Here is a 19,312-nt window from a genome sequence, read left to right as displayed (position 1 = left end):
ATAAAGTGCAGTCTCAGCAGGTTTCAGGAACAAGAACTACATGGTTGTATGTGGTTTATGTTCAGTGGGTAATTTCTAAGTTGCTAGAAATACTAAGAGCTGGAGAGACATTATCCACAAACTTTTAATGGTCCCTTTATGAAATTCAGCATCAACATGACAATATTAGACTGTTAGGTTCCAGGTCACTCTCAAAGTCTCCTATCTAAACGTTGACCATTTCAATAATATTCATAACATTCATACTAAATGAAGATTGGGAAAGAAATATCAGTCACAAAGTCCCACCCCTTCAGAACAATTTTTTTTTTCTTTTTATTTCAAAAGGGAAATGCTTGTGGTCTTGCTGATCCTTGTTCCCATTCCAAGCTGCAGTGCTCATCAGATACAAACTGTCTGCCAAAGATGAGGAACTTTCTGACAAATATTCCCTTTACGGCGCTTGGTGTTTTTGTTACCATCGTTGGCAGTTTTACTTACAGTATTTTACTTGATCGTGATATGCATTGCACTTGCAAAGATGTAGGTCTAGACTGCAGCACATACATTTTGTTGCCAATTTTAATTATTTTTTTATTAATACTTTGGATAGACAAGCCATTACAGAAGACCTGCAATTATACATGTCGTCAATTGAAATTGAAGGAATGTCATGGTGATTTTGACTGTTGTCGTCGTTGTTGTCGTTATTCAGTGGAGCTTTGCAGGACACAGTTATGTGGCGTTTTCTGGAAGCATATTTTCAAGGCATTTTGCATTGGTCTGCTGTGGTCTGTCTCTGTGCTTGTTGATGGAGACTGGTATGTTTGCTGTTGCAGTACATGTGTACAATCACAGTTGGCCTGCAAAAATAAAACCAACATCACAGCTGAGGAAAATGCGACCATTAATTCTCTAAAAAACACATCAAGGGTGAGTGTTTGGGGGTTTTTTGTAGTTTTTTTTTTTTCCTCTGCATTTAACAATTTTGTCTTATTGTAATTGATCTTTGATGATTCTTTTTTAGGCCATTGGATTCGGTATGCTCTTGTCTATCATTTTCCTGATTGCCCTGATGTCACTGTGGTGTGATTGCTGTACATGCGGTTGTAGCAGAAGAGCTGTTTATGACAAAGTGATCTTGGAACAGGGTGATACGATACTGAAAGAGATTTTAACAGAAGTAGCAAAAGAAGAGCTGACCAAGAACATCTTTGCGAAAATATATGAAAATACAGATGGAGGGCACCCTGCAGATGGAGGGCCACCTGTAGATGGAGGGCCACCTGCAGATGGAGGGTCACCTGCAGATGGAGGGCCACCTGCAGATAGAGGGCCACCTGCAGATGGAGGGCAACCTGTAGGGCAAAATAAAGATGAAAATAAAGCTCAATGGATAAAAGAGCTTAGAGATATTCCTGTATCTATGATTGAAAGCTTGCAAAAACCAAAACTTTCTAGAAAAACTAGAAAAAAGTGGAAAGAACTAATGGAACCTAGTGTACAAGCTGGAATAGAAGCAGAAGGCATGGAAGCTGAAGCAGGTGGTGCCATCTGCACCACAACAACATCCGCAAAGGAGGGCAAAGCAACATCTGCAGCAACGTCTCCAGCAGAGGCAGCAGCAGGCATTAGTAATAACTGACCATTTCTGACCTGAAATGTCAGCTGCAAAAAAAATAAAACAAAAATAATGGACCGCATGTGAGTTTCTGTTCTTGTACTTGCAAGTGCTTTTAGCTTGAAACAATGGATTGTTATGTATTTTTAGTGAAAATCCGTGTCCCCTGGTGCCCACAACGTTAGTGACAAAGGAAAGTATCTGCATTTTTTTCTGTATCATGGACTGTGGCAATATGGCAAATAGAATATTCAAAATTTCTTTTGTATGTATGTACTGTTGTAGCCCTTTTAGGAGTAAGAAAGAAGTAAGAAAGAAACAAAAGGAAAAGTGACTTGCTAGGATTTAGTTAATGTAGTTTGTTTTGACAATAAATGTAAAATCTGGTTTACAGTCACATAAGGTTATGCTGCCCTCTTTTGGCACTGATATAAAAAAAATCATTTTAGTCTCAACAATAATACAAAATTGGAAACTGCAAGATGCTTGTAAATGTTGCAGATATTTAGATCTTAAGTTAAAACAGCAAAAAATTTTAACATTATTAATTTTAACATTTAGCATTATTCTGTCTTCAATCCAATCATGCATGAATGCATTTCTAGGATGTGGAGCCATTGATGTTCGTGTCTCTTTGATTTCTATGGTACTTGCTCACTTTATTGCTTTTCTGTATTATTTTATTTTATCATTTTATGGTTTTATTGAACCTTAGCTGTCTCAACAATAAAAATCAGATTTGAACTAAACTGAATCCTTGTTTTATTGGTCACACAGAAGCCTTTGATTGAAAAAGAAATGACTGAATTCTTTTGACACAATTTGAGGTCCATTGTCTGAAACAAGCTCTTCTGGGAGTCCATATGAAGCAAATAACCCTCTTAAAATTTCAGTGGTATTGTGAACACTTCCATAGAAAACACTTCCAATCATTCTGAATGACTGTCTGTGACAGGGGTCTCAAACTTGCGTCCCAGGGACCACTTGCAGCTCACATCACCCTTACTTGTGAAATATATATTGATGTGAAGAAAAATAATGCAAAGTGTTGGAAGTGAAGGGAAAAGGTAAGTGACAGAGGATGTTGTAGGTGATGTCAGACACCGGAGAATTGGTGGAAAGAAAACGAATGGTAGCTTAGAATTTAACAAAGATTTTTTCAAGTTTCAAGTATACCAAATGTACTCATCAACTGTCAAATAACTATTATCAACTAGCTAACCACATCTGCTTAATCATCTTCAACACCATGGAGAATAGCGGGCAGAGTCTAGACGCTCTCCAAGATTACATTCACTGGTGCTTTGAGGATATAGTAATGTAATCCCTGTAATCCCTGGCCATCAAAAAAGATGTCACCAGGCAGACTCCCCAGCACAACATCGCCTGTCAACAAAGACTGGCATACTGGAGTCAATCGATATGCGATTGTCCAGCGTCGAGGTAAGGTTGTCCCTGGTGGAGATTTTACACAGGGAATTTAAATCTTTGAGAAAATCCCTAGAGTTGAGCCAGCAGCAGGTGGAAATGCTGCTGAAAACGTCACGCTATGGGGACTCGGTCAACTCTCTTACCGAGAATGTGACCCAGTTTAACATAAAAAATAAAAAGACTGTTATTCATCTGCAAGCCCATAGCATGATAGATAACCTTGTGTTTTCTGGCATCTCAGAATCTGCTGAAGAGGATGCAAAAGCAATGGTGAAACACTGTAAGAAAGTGGTATGAAAGAGGAGTGAAAGAAGATCCTGGGCCATCTGACCTCAGGAAATTACATGATAGGGTGGGGTTAGGTTTCACAATGAGCTCACCTGAAACCTTGGCTGATTGTGACCTACACCCATCTTCACACCTTGGCTCGTGTGATTAGGTAGAGGATCATTAGAGGGTCCATTGTCCCTCTTGGGGGGACACTCCCACAGGGCTTAAATCTGGGACTCTTCACCATTTGACCCTAGAACTGAAGAAGCTTGGATGACTGAGAACCTTCACTGTCAAGAGATGTACTCTAAGACACTTCTTCAGCTGAGAATCAGAGAGGAGAAACACAGTTTTACTTGCATGCAAGGGCAGCCACAGAGCACTCGCTCTTGGAGTGAGGGCTCTGAGACTTGCACTCTGCCACTGCCCTGGTCTTTATTTATACACAAGAAGAGTAATACAATAGTTAATACATTTGTTCAGTGGAATGTTGATGCGTGAGCATGTGCGGATATGTGAGTGTGTGAGTGCGCGTGTGCCAGGAGAGGCTCCTCTACCTGGTACAAAGTGAAACTGCTTATTAAGCTCTTATCTAGCAGGTACTGCTCCTTCCCTGCATGATAACGGGTCACAGTGAACGAAAACAGTCTGAGTTATAAAGAGGTCATCATGCAGTATTCTATCACATGCAAACTTATATTATTAAAAGATTATACTGACTACAATTTTCTATTGACATTCACAGATAACGGTGAAAAGCTTCATTAAAAAACCCACCTGAAGTTGTCGGAGGACACCGTGAAGAACATCACCTTTCACAGAGTCCATCGTATCAGGGCTATGAGGTTGGGGCCGGTGTTCTAGATTAACTGGTGTCGTGAATTAACTGGTGACGGACAAACAGATGTATGGTAGATTTGCTTTTAAGGAGTAGCTACTGACAAACCAGCGAATAAACACTGAATATTTCCAGTAATGCTGCATGAGTACAGAACTGCCTCCATTCTGGCATTCACGAAATCATGGTTAAACAACAGCGATGACGACAGCGCGCTGTCAATTGATGGCTTTTCATCAGCTCTTCGTCTGGACAGAGACCGCGAGCAACATGGCGGCGGCATGTGTCTGTATGTAAACAACAGCTGGTGCTCTACAGCCACTGTGAGGGAGAAGCTGTGCACTAAAGACATCAAGCTTTTGGCTGTTTCCCTGTGCCCTTACAACTCTCCTAGAGAATTCCCACAGCTTTTCATCATCTTGGTTTACCACCCCAGAGCTGATACAGCTAAAGCCACAGAGTACATCACCAACCCTCTGTACAAACTGGAACAGTTATCACCGGACTCTCCCAGTTCATCCTGGGTGATTTCAACAAGTGTCCCCCTGACAAGTTGCTTAAAGGATACCAGCAGTATGTTACATGCAGCACACGTCAGGGGAAGACTCTGGATAAATGCTATGGCTCTGTACCAGATGCATTTAAAGCCCTCTCCCTCCCCCCCTCTTGGCTCAGCAGACCACCACACCATCCTGCTGGCCCCTGCTTACACCCCAGTCATCAAGGGGATTAAAAAGGTGTCAATGGAAAATTGTACTGAGTAGTCAGTATAAGCTTTAAGTGATATAAGTTTATTGATGATAGAATACTGCATGATGACCTTTTCCTTGTTTAGAACTGATTGTTTTTTTCATTGCTCAGAACTGATTGTTCTTTATGAAACGTGTTCTGATATTTGTATCTGAATCTTTCCACAGCGATAGTAAGAAGTTGAACAAGCAGTTATGACTTTGCACACACAAACACACACACACATACACACACAATCACATATGCACATGCTCATGTCACTGAACGAATGTATTAATTCCTGTTGTATAAATAAAGAAAGCAGATGGTGACAAAGCGCAAGTCCGTGAGTGTCTCTTACGTGTAGGAGCGCTCTGTCACTTGTCCTCGCAAGTAAAGACAACTGCAGTGTTTGCGTTTTCTAATTCAAGTGTCTCAGCTGAAGAACTGTGGGTGATTTTAAGAAATCCCCTGTCAAAAGGTCACCGAAAACATCAAGCAGTGGACAGCGGAAAGTATCCTCACCCTACAAGGATGTTTTGAAGCCACTGACTGGAACAGCCTTCTTTCTCCCTCTGATGACATCGATGAACAAATCAACACGGTGACATCATACATCTCCTTCTGTGTTGACAAAATGATCCCCTCAAAAACATTCTCCATCTACCCCAACAACAAAGCTTGGCTCACCAAGGAACTCAAGGAAATCCTTAATAAAAAAAGATGATTTTCTTCACCGGCTCTGCACTGGACAAAAAGGAGGTCAACAGGGAGGTCAATAGGGCCATAAAAACAGCTAAACTGGAGTATAAAAACACAGTTGAAAAAAAATTCACCACAGGGGACCTCCACTCAGCCTGGCAGGGCCTCAAAATCATGGCCTCTGAGAATACTGCAGTCACCACCACCAGAACCATCTAGGTGGAGGGTAGCAATCCCTCCTCCCTCCCTGACGACCTCAACGCTTTCTACACCAGGTTTGAGACAGACCGCATCACCCAGCTGGAGGAGTCTAGATCCTCACTCAAACCTGGCAGCTCTGCACTCACCTTCAGGACTGAGGATGTGGTGAGAGCCCTCACCACAACTTTGAAACAACTCAAAGTCTCTGAATGATCTTCATCCTGTGGCTTTCACCTCCCTGGTGATGAAGGCCATGGAGAAGATCATAAAACAGCACATCGTAAGAGCAACTGACCCCCTGATGGACCCGCTCCAGTTTGCTTACCATGCACGCACAGGTGTTGATGATGCAAAAATCTTCATCTTGGACTCCATCCACAAATATCTAGAGCACCCTGACTCCTCCGCCAGAATTCTGTTTGCTGATTTCTCATCAGCGTTCAACACTCTGCAGCCTCATATCCTGGCCACTAAACTTTCCACCTGATTTCACCTGGATGATCAGCTAATTCTGTGGATATTGGACTTTTTGACCAACAGGACTCAGAAAGTTTGGGTGAACAACTCTCTTTTCTGTCTCTGTTCCACCTCCACTGGCTCCCGCCTCAGTTTTTCCTTTCCAGTCACCTTTCTCACTCACTATGTGTTAGTAGACCTCTCTGCATCGAATCATATCTGTTATTAATCTCTGTCTCTCTTCCACAGCATGTCTTTATCCTGTTTTCCTTCTCTCACCCCAACTGGTCACAGCAGATGGCCGCCCCTCCCTGACCCTGGTTCTGCCGGAGGTTTCTTCCTGTTAAAAGGGAGTTTTTCCTTCCCACTGTCGCCAAAGTGCTTGCTATAGGTGGTCATATGTTTGTATCTGTGTGTGCCTGTATGTCTGTGTCTATATGTCAGGTTGGGTATCAGACGCCACCTCTCTGAGGACATCTCAGGCCCTCCAAGTTTTGGAGGCCTATCTCCCCCCACCACTTCCCCTGCCGGGGGCGGACTCCCTCAGACATCGGTGCGTTGGTGGTTCTTTGTGTCCGGGGATGGGTGTCCAGGTACACACCGGCTCACTCCTTGGCGGCTGCTTATCGGGGCCTGGAGCCTGGGGCTCGCTCGGGACACTTCGGAGGTGGGGTGCCCCCGGCCTCTCGGCCTGGGGGTCGGTCACTCAGGCACAGCTGGCTGCCGGCGGAGCTCACGGGCACGTCACTGCAGCCCCCCCGGCTTCTGCTCCGTGGCTGCTGGGTGACCCCTCATCTGGGACTCTCCTCAGCTCTTTCTGGGACAGTGGCTCAGCTGCCCCTCTGTTGGTCTTCCTTGGTCTCTTGTGTTCTGGGGGCCTCTGGATGTCTGGAGTTTTGATCTCCTCCATACCTGCTTCATGCCGTGGAGGACGGGGCTGTGGCCCCCCCACACCCTCTAGCAGATCATTACATGAAGGAACCTTTTAAAAACAAGCGCGTCCATGCTCACAGGTGTACACACGAGTGCTCACACACACAAACTACACCCTTTTTGGCTCCTACCTCAAGGCACACTGTGCGCTGTCAATCTTACATGCTGCACAATAATGTTTAATATTTAGTATTTACTGTCATATTCCCATATATCATTGTGATGTTGTTTATTCTATTACTCTCGTTTTCTTCTGCTTGTTTTCTTTTTTCTTTCTCAACAGGTGATCCAGGTGATTAATATATGTATTTTTTTTTCTGCTTATTCTGTTGGTTTTTGTTTTTTGTCCTTCTCCCCCGTCCCTCTTCTCAACTGTTTTTCTTTCTCTCTTTCTTTCTCCCTTTTCTTTCCCCCAGTCAAGTCTGTCCCGTATTCAGCAAGTGAAAATAAAATAAATAATAAAAGGTGAATCAAATGGACCATTACGGCAAAGCTGGGATGGTCAATTTGGTAAAGAAAATCCGTTGGGCATCTTTTTTCGCCTTTAGACAATAATTCTGATGGCAAAAGAGCTAAACAGGACAGGCAAAAAAAAAGAAAAAAAAAGAGGGGCCTATTAACACATAGTGAGTGAGAAAGGTGACTGGAAAGGAAAAACTCAGTGCATCATGGGAATCTCCCGGGAGCCTACGTCTATTGCAGCATAACTAAGGGAGGATTCAGGGTCATTTGATCCAGCCCTAACTATATGCTTTAGCAAAAAGCAAAGTTTTAAGCCTAATCTTAAAAGTAGAGATAGTGTCTGTCTCCCGAATCCAAACTGGAAGCTGGTTCCACAGAAGAGGGGCCTGAAAACTGAAGGCTCTGCCTCCCATTCTACTTCTAAATACTCTAGAAACAACAAGTGAAACTGCAGTGCGAAAGCGAAGTGCTCTAATAGAGTGATATGGTACTACAAGGTCATTAAGATAAGATGGGGCCTGATTGTTAGGTTTTGTAATGTTGATTGTCATTTATGCTTAGAAATATCTACTTATATATGCTTAGAGTTTTATAATTACTTTTAGATTGGTAGAGGTGTATAATCGATTGTGTAGTGATAGGATGTGTGATCCTTAATAGTCTGCAAAGGCTTTGTGCGCATTCCAGTGTTCTGGCATCCACACCCACACTCTGGGAGCATGGGAGAGGTCATACCTTCTCTTATTGTTTTATGGTAGGATAAACGTGGCTATATCTGTTTTAGGCTAAGTGCCTTTTGTTTAGATGAACTGCTGGACTTCCAGACCAGCAGGTTTAGGGAAGTCATTTATGGGGTCACACTCTGACCCCCCCCCCCCCCACACACACACACACACACACACAGGCAAGGTACTCTTTGTTTGTATGTAGACATTGTATGTTAATGAACCTATGCATATTCATGTAACCTCAATAAAAGAGCAGTGTTACGGGGGAGCGGACGAGAGCAACTGGGGTCAAGCGAAGGAACGGCGTTTGTCCGGTTCTCTCCCGTGCACGAGAAACATAAAGAACTTTGCCTACTTCGTGTCTTGCTTTGCTGTGTAATTATATTGTCTTCAACGTTCCAGCGAATAGGTTCAAGCTACAAACCTATCACTGATTATTTAGGACCTTGTATGTGAGGAGCAAGATTTTAATTTCAATTCTGGATTTAACAGGGAGCCAATGAAGGGAATCCAATACAGGAGAAATATGCTCTCCCTTTCTAGTCCCTGTCAGTACTCTTGCTGCAGTATTTTGGATTAACTGAAGGCTTTGCGAACATTTTTCTTGTAAAACAATGGGTTGCCTGGCAAACAAAGTTTGGGAACCACTGCTAACGGAGTCCTGGCTAACACCGCTAACTCCGGACACGAGCGTGACTGTCGGGTCTAAACTTAGACCTCCCTGACTCATGAGACTTATTCCCGTGAAGGAAGGAAGCAAGGCAACAGCGATCAGTCAATTTTACTTGCGCAAGGGAGGCCCCGGTCGGTGTCTCAGGAAAGCATTCTGAATCCCACCACAGACAACCTCGACTCAGGCCTCCACTTGCCTCCTTTTAAACAGTTTCAGTTCACCCAAGCACCTCCCATTGCACCCCCCCCCCCCCCCCCCCCTTATGGTTACAAAAAACAAGGCACTGTGTGTGTGTGTGTGTGTGTGTGTGTTTGTGTAAATATGTGTGTGTTAGTGTGTGTGTGTGTGTTTGTGTGTTGTGTGTGTGTGGCTTTCTGATTACAACTGTCTTTAACAACATCCTTGGTCATAAAAAGGGTAATCTCCCCCACACCCTATATATGGCTCAATTCCTCAACACATGTGAGGCCATAAGGGGCAGGAAGTTTACTAAACAACAAACAGAACCTTCACATGGGATGTGCCTGTAATAAAACACTACAGCCTCCCCCACCATTTGACAGGCTGGGGAGGGGAACAAAGGAATGTCTTTGATCACACAGTTTGAAACAATGTAGAGATGGTAAGCATAAAAATGACAACATTTAACAATTCACTCTAACATTTTCCTCCTGTTTTGTCATTTTTATGCTCCAGATTATTCCTGTGTAATATATTCTCAGCCATGCACCACTTGCTTGACATTTTCAGCACAGGCGTCATTCATACACAGGCTTCTGTCATGTCATTCATTTCATATTGTTGCAAAAGTACATAGTTAACAAATGTATTAGAAATCATTTTAGTTAGCATTGATCTCATACAAGGTAAAATGCATCCTATACATAAGCAAGTCAATGTTAACAGTCCAAGAAGAGGAGTTAATATTTTCAAAAGAAGATACCACCATGGTCCAGACATTAACCAAGCTATCCAGCTTTGTGGTGCATCTCCTCCCGGTGTGTGATTCCTCATGTATTTCTGCAATGTGGTTAAATTCTGCAGTCCTTCATAAATGTCTCCTCCAGTTGTATATCCATCTGGTATAAACGTACAACATGTTTCTTCTATCAAATTGCATACTCCTCCTTGCGATGCAGTTATCAAGTCCAAAGTCAGTCTGTTTTTCAATACCAATGTCCTAATGGCCTTTTGCTTCTCCGCTAAGGCTGTCCCAAGGCTTTGGGTTCAGTTTATGTGTCTCAGTAGTGCATATCTGTTGATTTCTACATGAGTTCCAACTTTCCCGACCCCAACCCATGGGAACAATCCTTGTAAGAACTTGGCTCCGGGTCCCCAGATGCGAAATTCCCAGAGGACCACTATTGAATCCGTGAGCCCCGTGCTTGCGCTCAGTATGTCTCTCTTTGTCTTTAATTCTGGATGGTGTTCAATTCTCTCCATGAAGAAAACATGATCAGATAATTTCACGAGTGCACATAGACCAACCCACTGCACTGGTAAAGATGGATAGGCCTTATGTCCACATAAGAAATACCAGTCTGCAACCACCCTCATACCTCTAGGTGTTGGTGCGATCGTTGAGCAATGGTCACATTCTGTCTTACCTCAGTAATTGCCATTTCGTATGAGGAGTCAAATGCACAGTCTACTGCTCGCTGAATTTCATCACTCGCACACCTGGCATTCATCAGACATGTCAGGCACTTAATTCTGTTCAAACGAGGGCAAAAAGAATAGGCGACGTTGCACAAATGCCATGGCAAATCCCCAACCTGGACTGACCCGTTGCCCTTCATACACATTGGTAATTGGCCTGCTTCCAGTTTGTTTAGCAGTATAATGTCTGGCAGTGGGTCAGATATTTGGGGCCAGGCCAGCAGATCTGTCTTAGCAGAACAACTCACCTTTCCATCTACTGGCGAATCAACCTTCCCATTCAAGTTCAGGGGAGTTGAGAAGTTGTCAGTGTTAGCTATATAGCCATAGCCTAGAAGAATGTGTAGACAGTGGCATGTGTGCACAAGCATAACAATTAGTCTTGTTGTTTATGTGAGCGGTTGTGTTCATAAACTGCCACCCGTAATTGGTTGAAAACCCATGCGGGTACTGGGTGTGATTTGCTTTGTCCCAGTGCGCTCCTGTCAACCCAACCAGGGCTAACAGGCTCAAGGAGGTGCACAGCACATTCTTAGCCATTCTAAATGTGTCCTGGGTCCGTTGGTTTCTTCACCCTAGAGGCTTTCTTCCCCCTTTGTACCCTGGACTTTACACCATTACTCAGTGTCGGCCAGGAAGTGTGTTACCTTCTTGCAGTGCACTTGATGTATCCAAGTGGGCCTCTCTGCAATCTTCACCGCTGTGGGCGTCGTCAACAGCACCCAATAGGGCTCTGCTCCTGTGGGGAAACAGAATCATCTGGCAGATCATTTGTTCTCATGCCTTCTTTACTTTTTAACATTTTAAGCATCCAATCTGCTAATGTGTTCTCCTCTTCTGGTTTTCTATCATCACTACAGAAAACTGGAACTCTAAATGGTCTACCATATATGATCTCAAAGGGTGTCAGACCGTTCTCTGTTGGAGTAATCCTCATGTACGTCTTAACTAATTCTATACAGTCTAACCATGTCCTGCCTGTCTCTTCCATTGATTTCCTAAGTCTTAGCTTTACTGTCCCATTAGTTCTTTCTACCAACCCTGCAGTTTGTGGGTGATATGAACAGTGTTGTTTTAGTGTTATCCCTAGATGCTGTGCCATGTACCCAATCACTTCATTTACAAAGTGGGGCCATTATCACTATAAATAGTTTCTGGAATCCCGTTTTCTGGGATAATATTCTTACATATTGCTTTGGCAACCAAAATAGCATCTGCTTTCCTAGTTGGGATAATTTCTACCCACTTTGAAAAAGGGCACACTATCACTCGACAGTACTTATAGTTATTACAGTTGGACAGCTCTATAAAGTCCATATGAATAACTTGAAATGGGTGACTGGGTGTGGGGAATTTCCCTCTCTTAGGTCTCAAATTACCCTGAGAGTTGTGCTTGCAACATATCATGCATGATCTGCAAAATGTTTTGAAAAGGCATTAAATCCCAGAGTATGAAAATGTTGCTCTACTTCTACCATCATCCCCCCAGTTGAGACATGGCACGGCCCATGGTTCAAAATCGCAGCAGTCTTATATAAATTCTTAGGCGGTATTGGTTTATTACATAGATAATACACATCATCTTGCAAGCTTGCTCCTTTTGTGAGCCACAACTGTTTTTCTGCAGTAGGTGAGTGGGCCTGCATGTCTGCCAATACATCTCATGCAATAGGCATTGTGTGCTGGTGTCGCTTTTGCGATCTTATCTGCAAAGGCATTCCCTAATGTGACTGGATCTTTCCCTCAAGTATGTGCTGCACATTTACAAATGGCAATTCTACTGGGCAATAATACTGCTTCCAGCAGATTTTGCTGGAGTTTGGCGTGTTCTACAAGTTTCCCTGTCGAGGTTGTCATACCTCGTCTTGCCCACTGCGCTGCAAAGAAATGTAATGTAGCAAATGCATATTGACTATCAGTGTATATTGTCACATTTTGTCTCTCTGTAGCTTTACATGCTTCCATTAAAGCTACTATCTGCTGCTTGAGCAGACATGGAACATGCTAATTGTCCTGCACGGATAACTTTCTCATTATCTACTACAGCAAAACTTTTTTTAGCCTGTCCCTCTGCTGTTTTAAAACTCGAACCATCAACAAACCAAACCTTTCCCTCACCAAGTGGCACATCTGTTAAGTCATCCCTGGGCTTATACTCCTTCTCCACGTGCTCTCTACACTCATGAGAAGTGCCCTCTTCCTCCGTTGGCAGAAGGGTCAACGGATTCAGAGTTGTGCATCGCTTTATGGTTATGGTAAATGGTAAATGGCCTGTATTTGTATAGCGCTTTTTACTAGTCCCTAAGGACCCCAAAGCGCTTTACACAACCAGTCATCCACCCATTCACACACACATTCACCATTCACACACTGAATGTTATGTGTAGTTATGAGAGTAGCAGTGACATTCACCTGTCTGTCACCTGTCACCTGTTCTGTCACTTGCAGGTGTTGTGATTTTAGTCTGCAGCAGTAAAGCATCTACCTCATGTGGAACTAGCAGTGTCAAAGGGTGAAATAGAACTATTTCCCCGGAATATTGTACAGCTTGAGCCGCTGCACATACTGATCTCACACACGGAGGCAAAGCACAAGCAACTGGATCTAATCTTTTAGAATAGTAAGCTACTGGCTTCATTCTTCCCCCGCTGTCTTGTGCTAACATTGAGGTCATGAAATGTCCTTTGCAGTCAACTGTTTGGACAAACGGCTTATTATAATCAGGCAATCCTAACACAGTCGCACTTGTCAACAGTTGTTTCAACATGCAAAATGCCTGCTCTCCCTCTGGAGTCCAGTTCAGACTATCTGACATTGCTAAAGACTCACTATACATCATGTCTAACAGTGGTTGAGTCACTTCAGCAAAGTTGGGCACCCAGGAACGACAATAATTAGACAGTCCTAAAAACTGCATATGTGTTTCTTTTTCACTGGCCTCGGAGCTGCTAAAATAGCCACTTTCCTCTCTGGGTGTATGCTTTTCCCTGCTGAACTGAGCTGTCAACCTAAGAATTTCATCTCCTTTTGTACCCACTGTAACTTTGAAAGTGACGCTTTATTCCCTGTTTTTGCTAGATGTGTCAGCAGCGCTATAGACGTGGTTTTACAATTTTGTTCTGAGTCAGATGCTATCAAAATATCATCCACGTAAACTAGTATCTGTGAGTGGGATGGTATTAAGAAATCAGACAGACAATTAGTAATTGCCTGCATAAAAAGGGTAGGGCTGTCACAAAACCTTCTAGTAATCTACTGTAGGTGTATTTTTTACCTTGGTATGTAAACCCAAACCAGCCTTGCGAGCTCTCATGCACTGGTATGGAAAAGAAAGCATTACTCTGATCTACCACTGTGAAATGTGTCATGCCCGGTTTTATTTGATTTAGCAAGATATGGGGGTCTGGGAGACATAGTGCGATTTACAGCTTGATTTACTTGATTGGCTTGATTTACAGCCCTCAAGTCTGGAACCATGCGCCACGACTGAGAATCTGCTTTTTTCACTGGAAAAATGGGCGTGTTACATGGTGCATTTGGGGCTTCTACCAGTATTCCTGCTTTAATCATGTCATTCTATTACAGACTTGATCCCTACTTCTGCATCTGGTTTGAGGGGGTACTGTTTCACTCTGGGTCTATATGAGGTTTTAAGCTTTATTACTACTGGGTTTGTTGTTATCATTAACCCTACATCAGTCTTCCCTTTTGACCACAAAATGTCTGGAATCTGTTTGAGCTCAGGGTGGTCATTTAAATCTACCATATATCATTCTACCGTTTCATTCTCACTTCCCTCTAAGTGTATCTGTGGTGTTGCATGTGTCACCCACCCCAGTTTTTTATACAGAAGATACTGTTGTGCATGTCTGTCTCCCATCGCCCTCCGCCATTGGGGATGGACAGTACAGTAGTGCAATTCATCCTGATCGGTGATTGGTCAAAAGTCTAAGGTGGCAGAAGGGGGAAGAAGGAGATACCTGATTCGTCAAAAGTCTAGAGTGAAAGAAGGGGAAAGAAGAGGCTTGTGATTGGTTAAAAACGTGCAATGAAGGAGACTTCTCCTTTTCATTCAGTCTGTTGTCTTTTTTTCTTTATAAGGTGATGTTTCCAGCTCCTTTATCCCACCTGATGCCTGGACTGCTGTCGGTGGTCTTCAGCACGATCACAATGTGTTATTTATTTATTTTGACTGGTTTACAATGACAGGACGGTAAGCATTATCAGTGTATATTCCAATAAAAGCATCTAGTTTTTACTCCAACATAGATGAAGATTTTCTTTTGGCTCTTTTGAACAAACAGGTTGGAAAGTCCCCTGAAATTAAGAGCAATTGAAAAGGTTAGGACTAAATGAAGAAATTGATAGGCTCAACACAGCAGGAACTCAGCGCAATTGGCAGCTCTCTCGAAGAGACTAGAGAAAATACCCCCCCTCTTAATTCATCCTGACCAAACCGGTTTCATAAAAAGTAGGCACTCATCAACAAATACACGTAGATTACTTAATTTGATAGACTACTCATACAGTAAAAACCTTGAAACTACAATATTTTCTTTAGATGCAGAAAAAGCATTTGACAGAGTTAACTGGAAATCTCTATTTGCAACTTTACACAAATTTCGTTTTGGATCTTCTTTCATCAACTGGTTAAAAATATTATATAATTCCCCAACAGCTTGTGTCAGAACAAATGACCAGACATCCTCCAGCTTCTCTCTCCTTCACTGTTTGCAATTTTTATTGAACCACTAGCAGCAGCAATTAGACAGAATTCAGTAATTAAGGGCATAAAATGTGTTACTCTTTCTCCAAATTTCACAAACCAATATCTCTGGGGTGATTGAATTGATAAACTCTTTTGCGAGAATATCAGATTACTCAATTAACTGGTCAAAATCTACAGTCCTTCCAATTAATTGCTCCTTCCATAATTCCTCTTCTACTCCACTGCAATCGGGAAATATAAAATATTTAGGTATTAATGTTTCTCCCAAGCTTGCAGATCTAACTAAATTTAAACCATATCCCACTTTTAAAGAAAGTAGAAGGTGATCTGGCTAGGTGGAAATGTCTACCCATATCACTCATGGGAAGGGTTGCCGCTATAAAAATGATGGTCTTACCAAAAATAAATAATTTATTCTCAGTGATCCCAACTAAACCGCCACAAGATTGGTTCAGATCTCTAGATTCATATATGTCCAAATTCATTTGGAAAAATAAGCCCCCACATATAAGCTTAAAAACACTACAAAAGACCAAGGATAAAGGAGGATTAGAACTACCTAACTTTCAGCACTACTTCTTAGCCAACAGGCTTCAGTTTATCTCAGGATGGCTAAAAGATACCCTTTTAGATGAACCTTGGCTAGATGTAGAACAAGCACTTTGCAATAATCTAGAGATTTCAGATCTACCATTTATCAGCTCAAACATCCAACGACATGAATGCTTCAAAAGCATCAACGTTAGCTCTTCTCTGACAGCATGGTGGGAGTTTCTGAAGTTGACAGAGTCTTCATTAATCCCATGCAAACGTACACCTATCTGGAACAACCCTGACATATTACAAAACAATAATATGATAAACCTTTCAGATTGGAGTGGTAAAGGAATCAAATATTTAGAACATATACTAGAAGGTACAGAATTTATTTCATTTGACAGACTAGTTACACAATATGGGATCAACAAGAAAAGATTTTTAGAATATCAACAAATTAAATCCATAGTAAAAAAGAAATTTAAACCGGGTCAAGTTGAACTACAAACACCAAGTGTGGTTCAATTTCTTACTCTTAAAACCCCCAAAATTACTATCCAAAATATACAGAATGCTTTATAAAACAGATGAATCAATATCACTTCCTATTGCAAAATGGGAAGCGAATTTATCAGTTAACTTAGACCAAAACGTCTGGTCTCAAATTTGCTTAAAAACCTTTCATCTAATTAGAAATCCCAGTCTTCAATTAATTCAATACAAAATACTACATATAGTGCACTATACAGGTCATCAGATGTTCAAGATGGGCTATGCTCCTCCCCTTTTGTGAGTGTGGACGCTTCATCTCTTTGCTCTTTAAATGCTTTGCTTCTTTTATTGATTTTTATTGATTTTTATGCTGATTTTTCCCTTTTTTCCGTATGAGCTTACCTGTGATAGCTTCTGGACACTTATAGATCATTAGGACTAAAGTGTTCTTAACAGAAACAGCAACATTTTTACAGTTACCTTATCCTCAGTGCTCCGTGTGTCTGTGGCCTAGACACAGCTGAAGCCTGATTACAGCGTCTGGGCACCGAACAGCCTCAATAGCCTGGAAAGGTGCTAACCGCTAGGCTAACTAGCAACAAGATGCCTTCCCTCTCCACAGATGACTACCACAGCCTCCTGCAGAAGATTGCAGTACTGGAGACAAAAATTCATCGCTTAGAAGTAAACGTGGAGGTAAATGGACTGTGTGGAAATGAAACAACCTTGCCTTTGATTCAAAACAATGGCGATGAGCAAGCTAGTACACAGCTAAGGAGCACAGATAACATGCCCAAGAAAGTAGACTTTGTGCACTATTATAAATCCTCAAGCGATAATCCCCCCTTGGACTGTCTTGGTGCAATACCAAGACATAAATCATGTCTCCTGGAAGGGGGAGGACGTATCACAGGCAGAGCACAGCGAGCTGAAATCTCTGAAACCGACTGGCCTTCACTTCCTACGAGACAGAGAAGCTCTTCTACCCCTGTATACGAGAGGAAACAGGACTGGACAACCGTGAATAGGAAGGTTAACAACAAACCTCCAAAACAACTGAATGTGAAACTGCAGAACAGATTTGCTCCACTATCAAAGGACCCTGGATCTATATCGGACAACCATCCATCTAAAAGTAGCGAAGTAAGGTCTGAAAATCTACTGAAAAGTAAAAGGCCACAGGGAAAGCTAAAGGCTAGGCCTGAAACTCTGATTGTGGGCGACTCTGCCGTAAAGGATGTACAAAGGATGTGCGGTAAGAACACTAAAGTCCTCTGCTTTCCTAAGGATATGGTCAACAACCTGAAGGAGAGAATTCTTCAAATTGCAGATGAATATCCAACTGTGACAAACATTGTTCTGCATACAGGGTCAAACGATGTGTCCAAACAACAGTCTGAGGTTCTGAAGCAGGACTTTACTGGATTATTAAATACTGTAAACTCTCTGAATGCAGCTGTATTCATCAGTGGACCTGTACCGCCCGTCAGAGGAGGAGACGAGAGATTCAGCAGGTTGTTCACACTGAATAAATGGCTCATATTAGCATGTACTGACCACTCAGTGCATTTTATCAACAACTTTAATATTTTTTGGGAACGCAGGCATCTGTTTAAAGGAAATGGATTTAATTTTAACAAGTCAGGGGTGAAACTGTTCACCTCCAACTTGTTTTATTCCATACGTCATCCATCTGTGCTTGGTGCCAAGGCTGAGATAAACGAGGAGTTATCTCATAAAGAGGAACAAACAGTACTCCAAGAACAGACAAAGCCCAGCAGAAACCTTGAGGAGGAGCTCCATCTGCCCCCACCCGGGAAGAGCCTCAGAAAGGAGAGACATCTGAGGCAAGAAGAGGGGTCCCTATTTGCCTCCAACTCTCTCAACAACACCAATGACCAGGACCAGGGACCACAATCTTCCCCAGTCCCCCAAACCCCTGACAGGCCATCACCCTCCTCCCCCTCCCTTTCTCCCTCCTCCCCACACCTGAAATTCACTGAGGAGATGATGGAGCAGGTCAATGCTGGGCTCAGATCTACCCCCCGGCCCAATCCCTTTTTGTCCCCCATAAACCCCCCACCAGAGCAGCCAAAGGTTCGCCATCAAGCCCCACCCTCAACAGAGCAATCGAAGTCACATTGCCCAGCCTCGCCCCCCTTAGTTCCTCCTTACAACCTTCATCCCCTGTCTCCGCAGTCTGATGTGTGATGTGTGGAGGGTCCGGGCTGCGAGGATTATGGCAGTGGTGACTTTTCCCAGGAGAAGCTGGGACCCTGTTCACTAGAAGGTTTTAAAATTTCTGTAGTTTTAGGTGACAGAAGGAGACATGTGGCCTGGTCAAAACACAGAGAGCTGCACTCTAAAAGATCTTTAAATATAGTAAACATACCTTGTGTGCCACAGACTGCTCCCAAACACGAGGGGACAAGTAATGCCTCTAAAGCACTTAAGTTGGCTTTATTAAATGTTAGATCTTTAGCTGGGAAAACATTTTTAATTAATGATTTAATCACTGAGCACAGCCTTGATTTTATGTTTTTAACTGAAACTTTGTTGGACCAAAGTAACAGTGGAGCTGTTCTCATCGAGACGACCCCTCCTAACTACAGTTTTATCAGTGAGGCCAGGGTGAGCAGGAGAGGAGGAGGGGTTGCTGTCTTATTTAATGAATCATTTCAATGTAAGCAGCTATCTCCTGGAAGTTTTCAGTCTTTTGAATATGTGGCTTTACAGCTGAAGGCCCCATCCAAAGTTGTGTTTCTTAATGTTTACAGGCCTCCCAAATACTGCACAGACTTTTTTTAATGATCTCAGTGAACTGCTGTCTGTGATCTGTGTTGATTTCGACTGTGTAATTATTGTTGGGGAT

General features: G+C 42.7%; 2 protein-coding genes and 1 pseudogene across 2 annotated transcripts; 2 read left to right on the top strand and 1 right to left on the bottom strand.

Moving 5' to 3' along the window:
- Positions 1-405: 405 nt before the first annotated feature.
- LOC148102357 (uncharacterized) lies at positions 406-1,624 on the top strand. Its single transcript, XM_087842744.1, has 2 exons — positions 406-912; positions 1,007-1,624. The coding sequence occupies exons 1-2, from the start codon at positions 406-408 to the stop codon at positions 1,622-1,624; spliced, it is 1,125 nt and encodes a 374-aa protein (XP_087698870.1).
- An 8,161-nt stretch (positions 1,625-9,785) lies between these two features.
- LOC148102356 (syncytin-1-like) lies at positions 9,786-11,222 on the bottom strand (annotated as a pseudogene).
- A 5,721-nt stretch (positions 11,223-16,943) lies between these two features.
- LOC148102355 (uncharacterized) lies at positions 16,944-18,651 on the top strand. The gene is made up of 2 exons (XM_087844308.1): positions 16,944-17,954; positions 18,045-18,651. The coding sequence occupies exons 1-2, from the start codon at positions 17,044-17,046 to the stop codon at positions 18,649-18,651; spliced, it is 1,518 nt and encodes a 505-aa protein (XP_087700434.1). The 5' UTR covers positions 16,944-17,043.
- Positions 18,652-19,312: the final 661 nt, after the last annotated feature.

Source organism: Neolamprologus brichardi, chromosome 7 (genome assembly GCF_056152115.1).
Source record: "Neolamprologus brichardi isolate AB-2024 chromosome 7, ASM5615211v1, whole genome shotgun sequence".
Classification (NCBI taxonomy): Eukaryota; Metazoa; Chordata; class Actinopteri; order Cichliformes; family Cichlidae; genus Neolamprologus; species Neolamprologus brichardi.
This window is presented reverse-complemented; position numbering and strand designations above follow the sequence as displayed.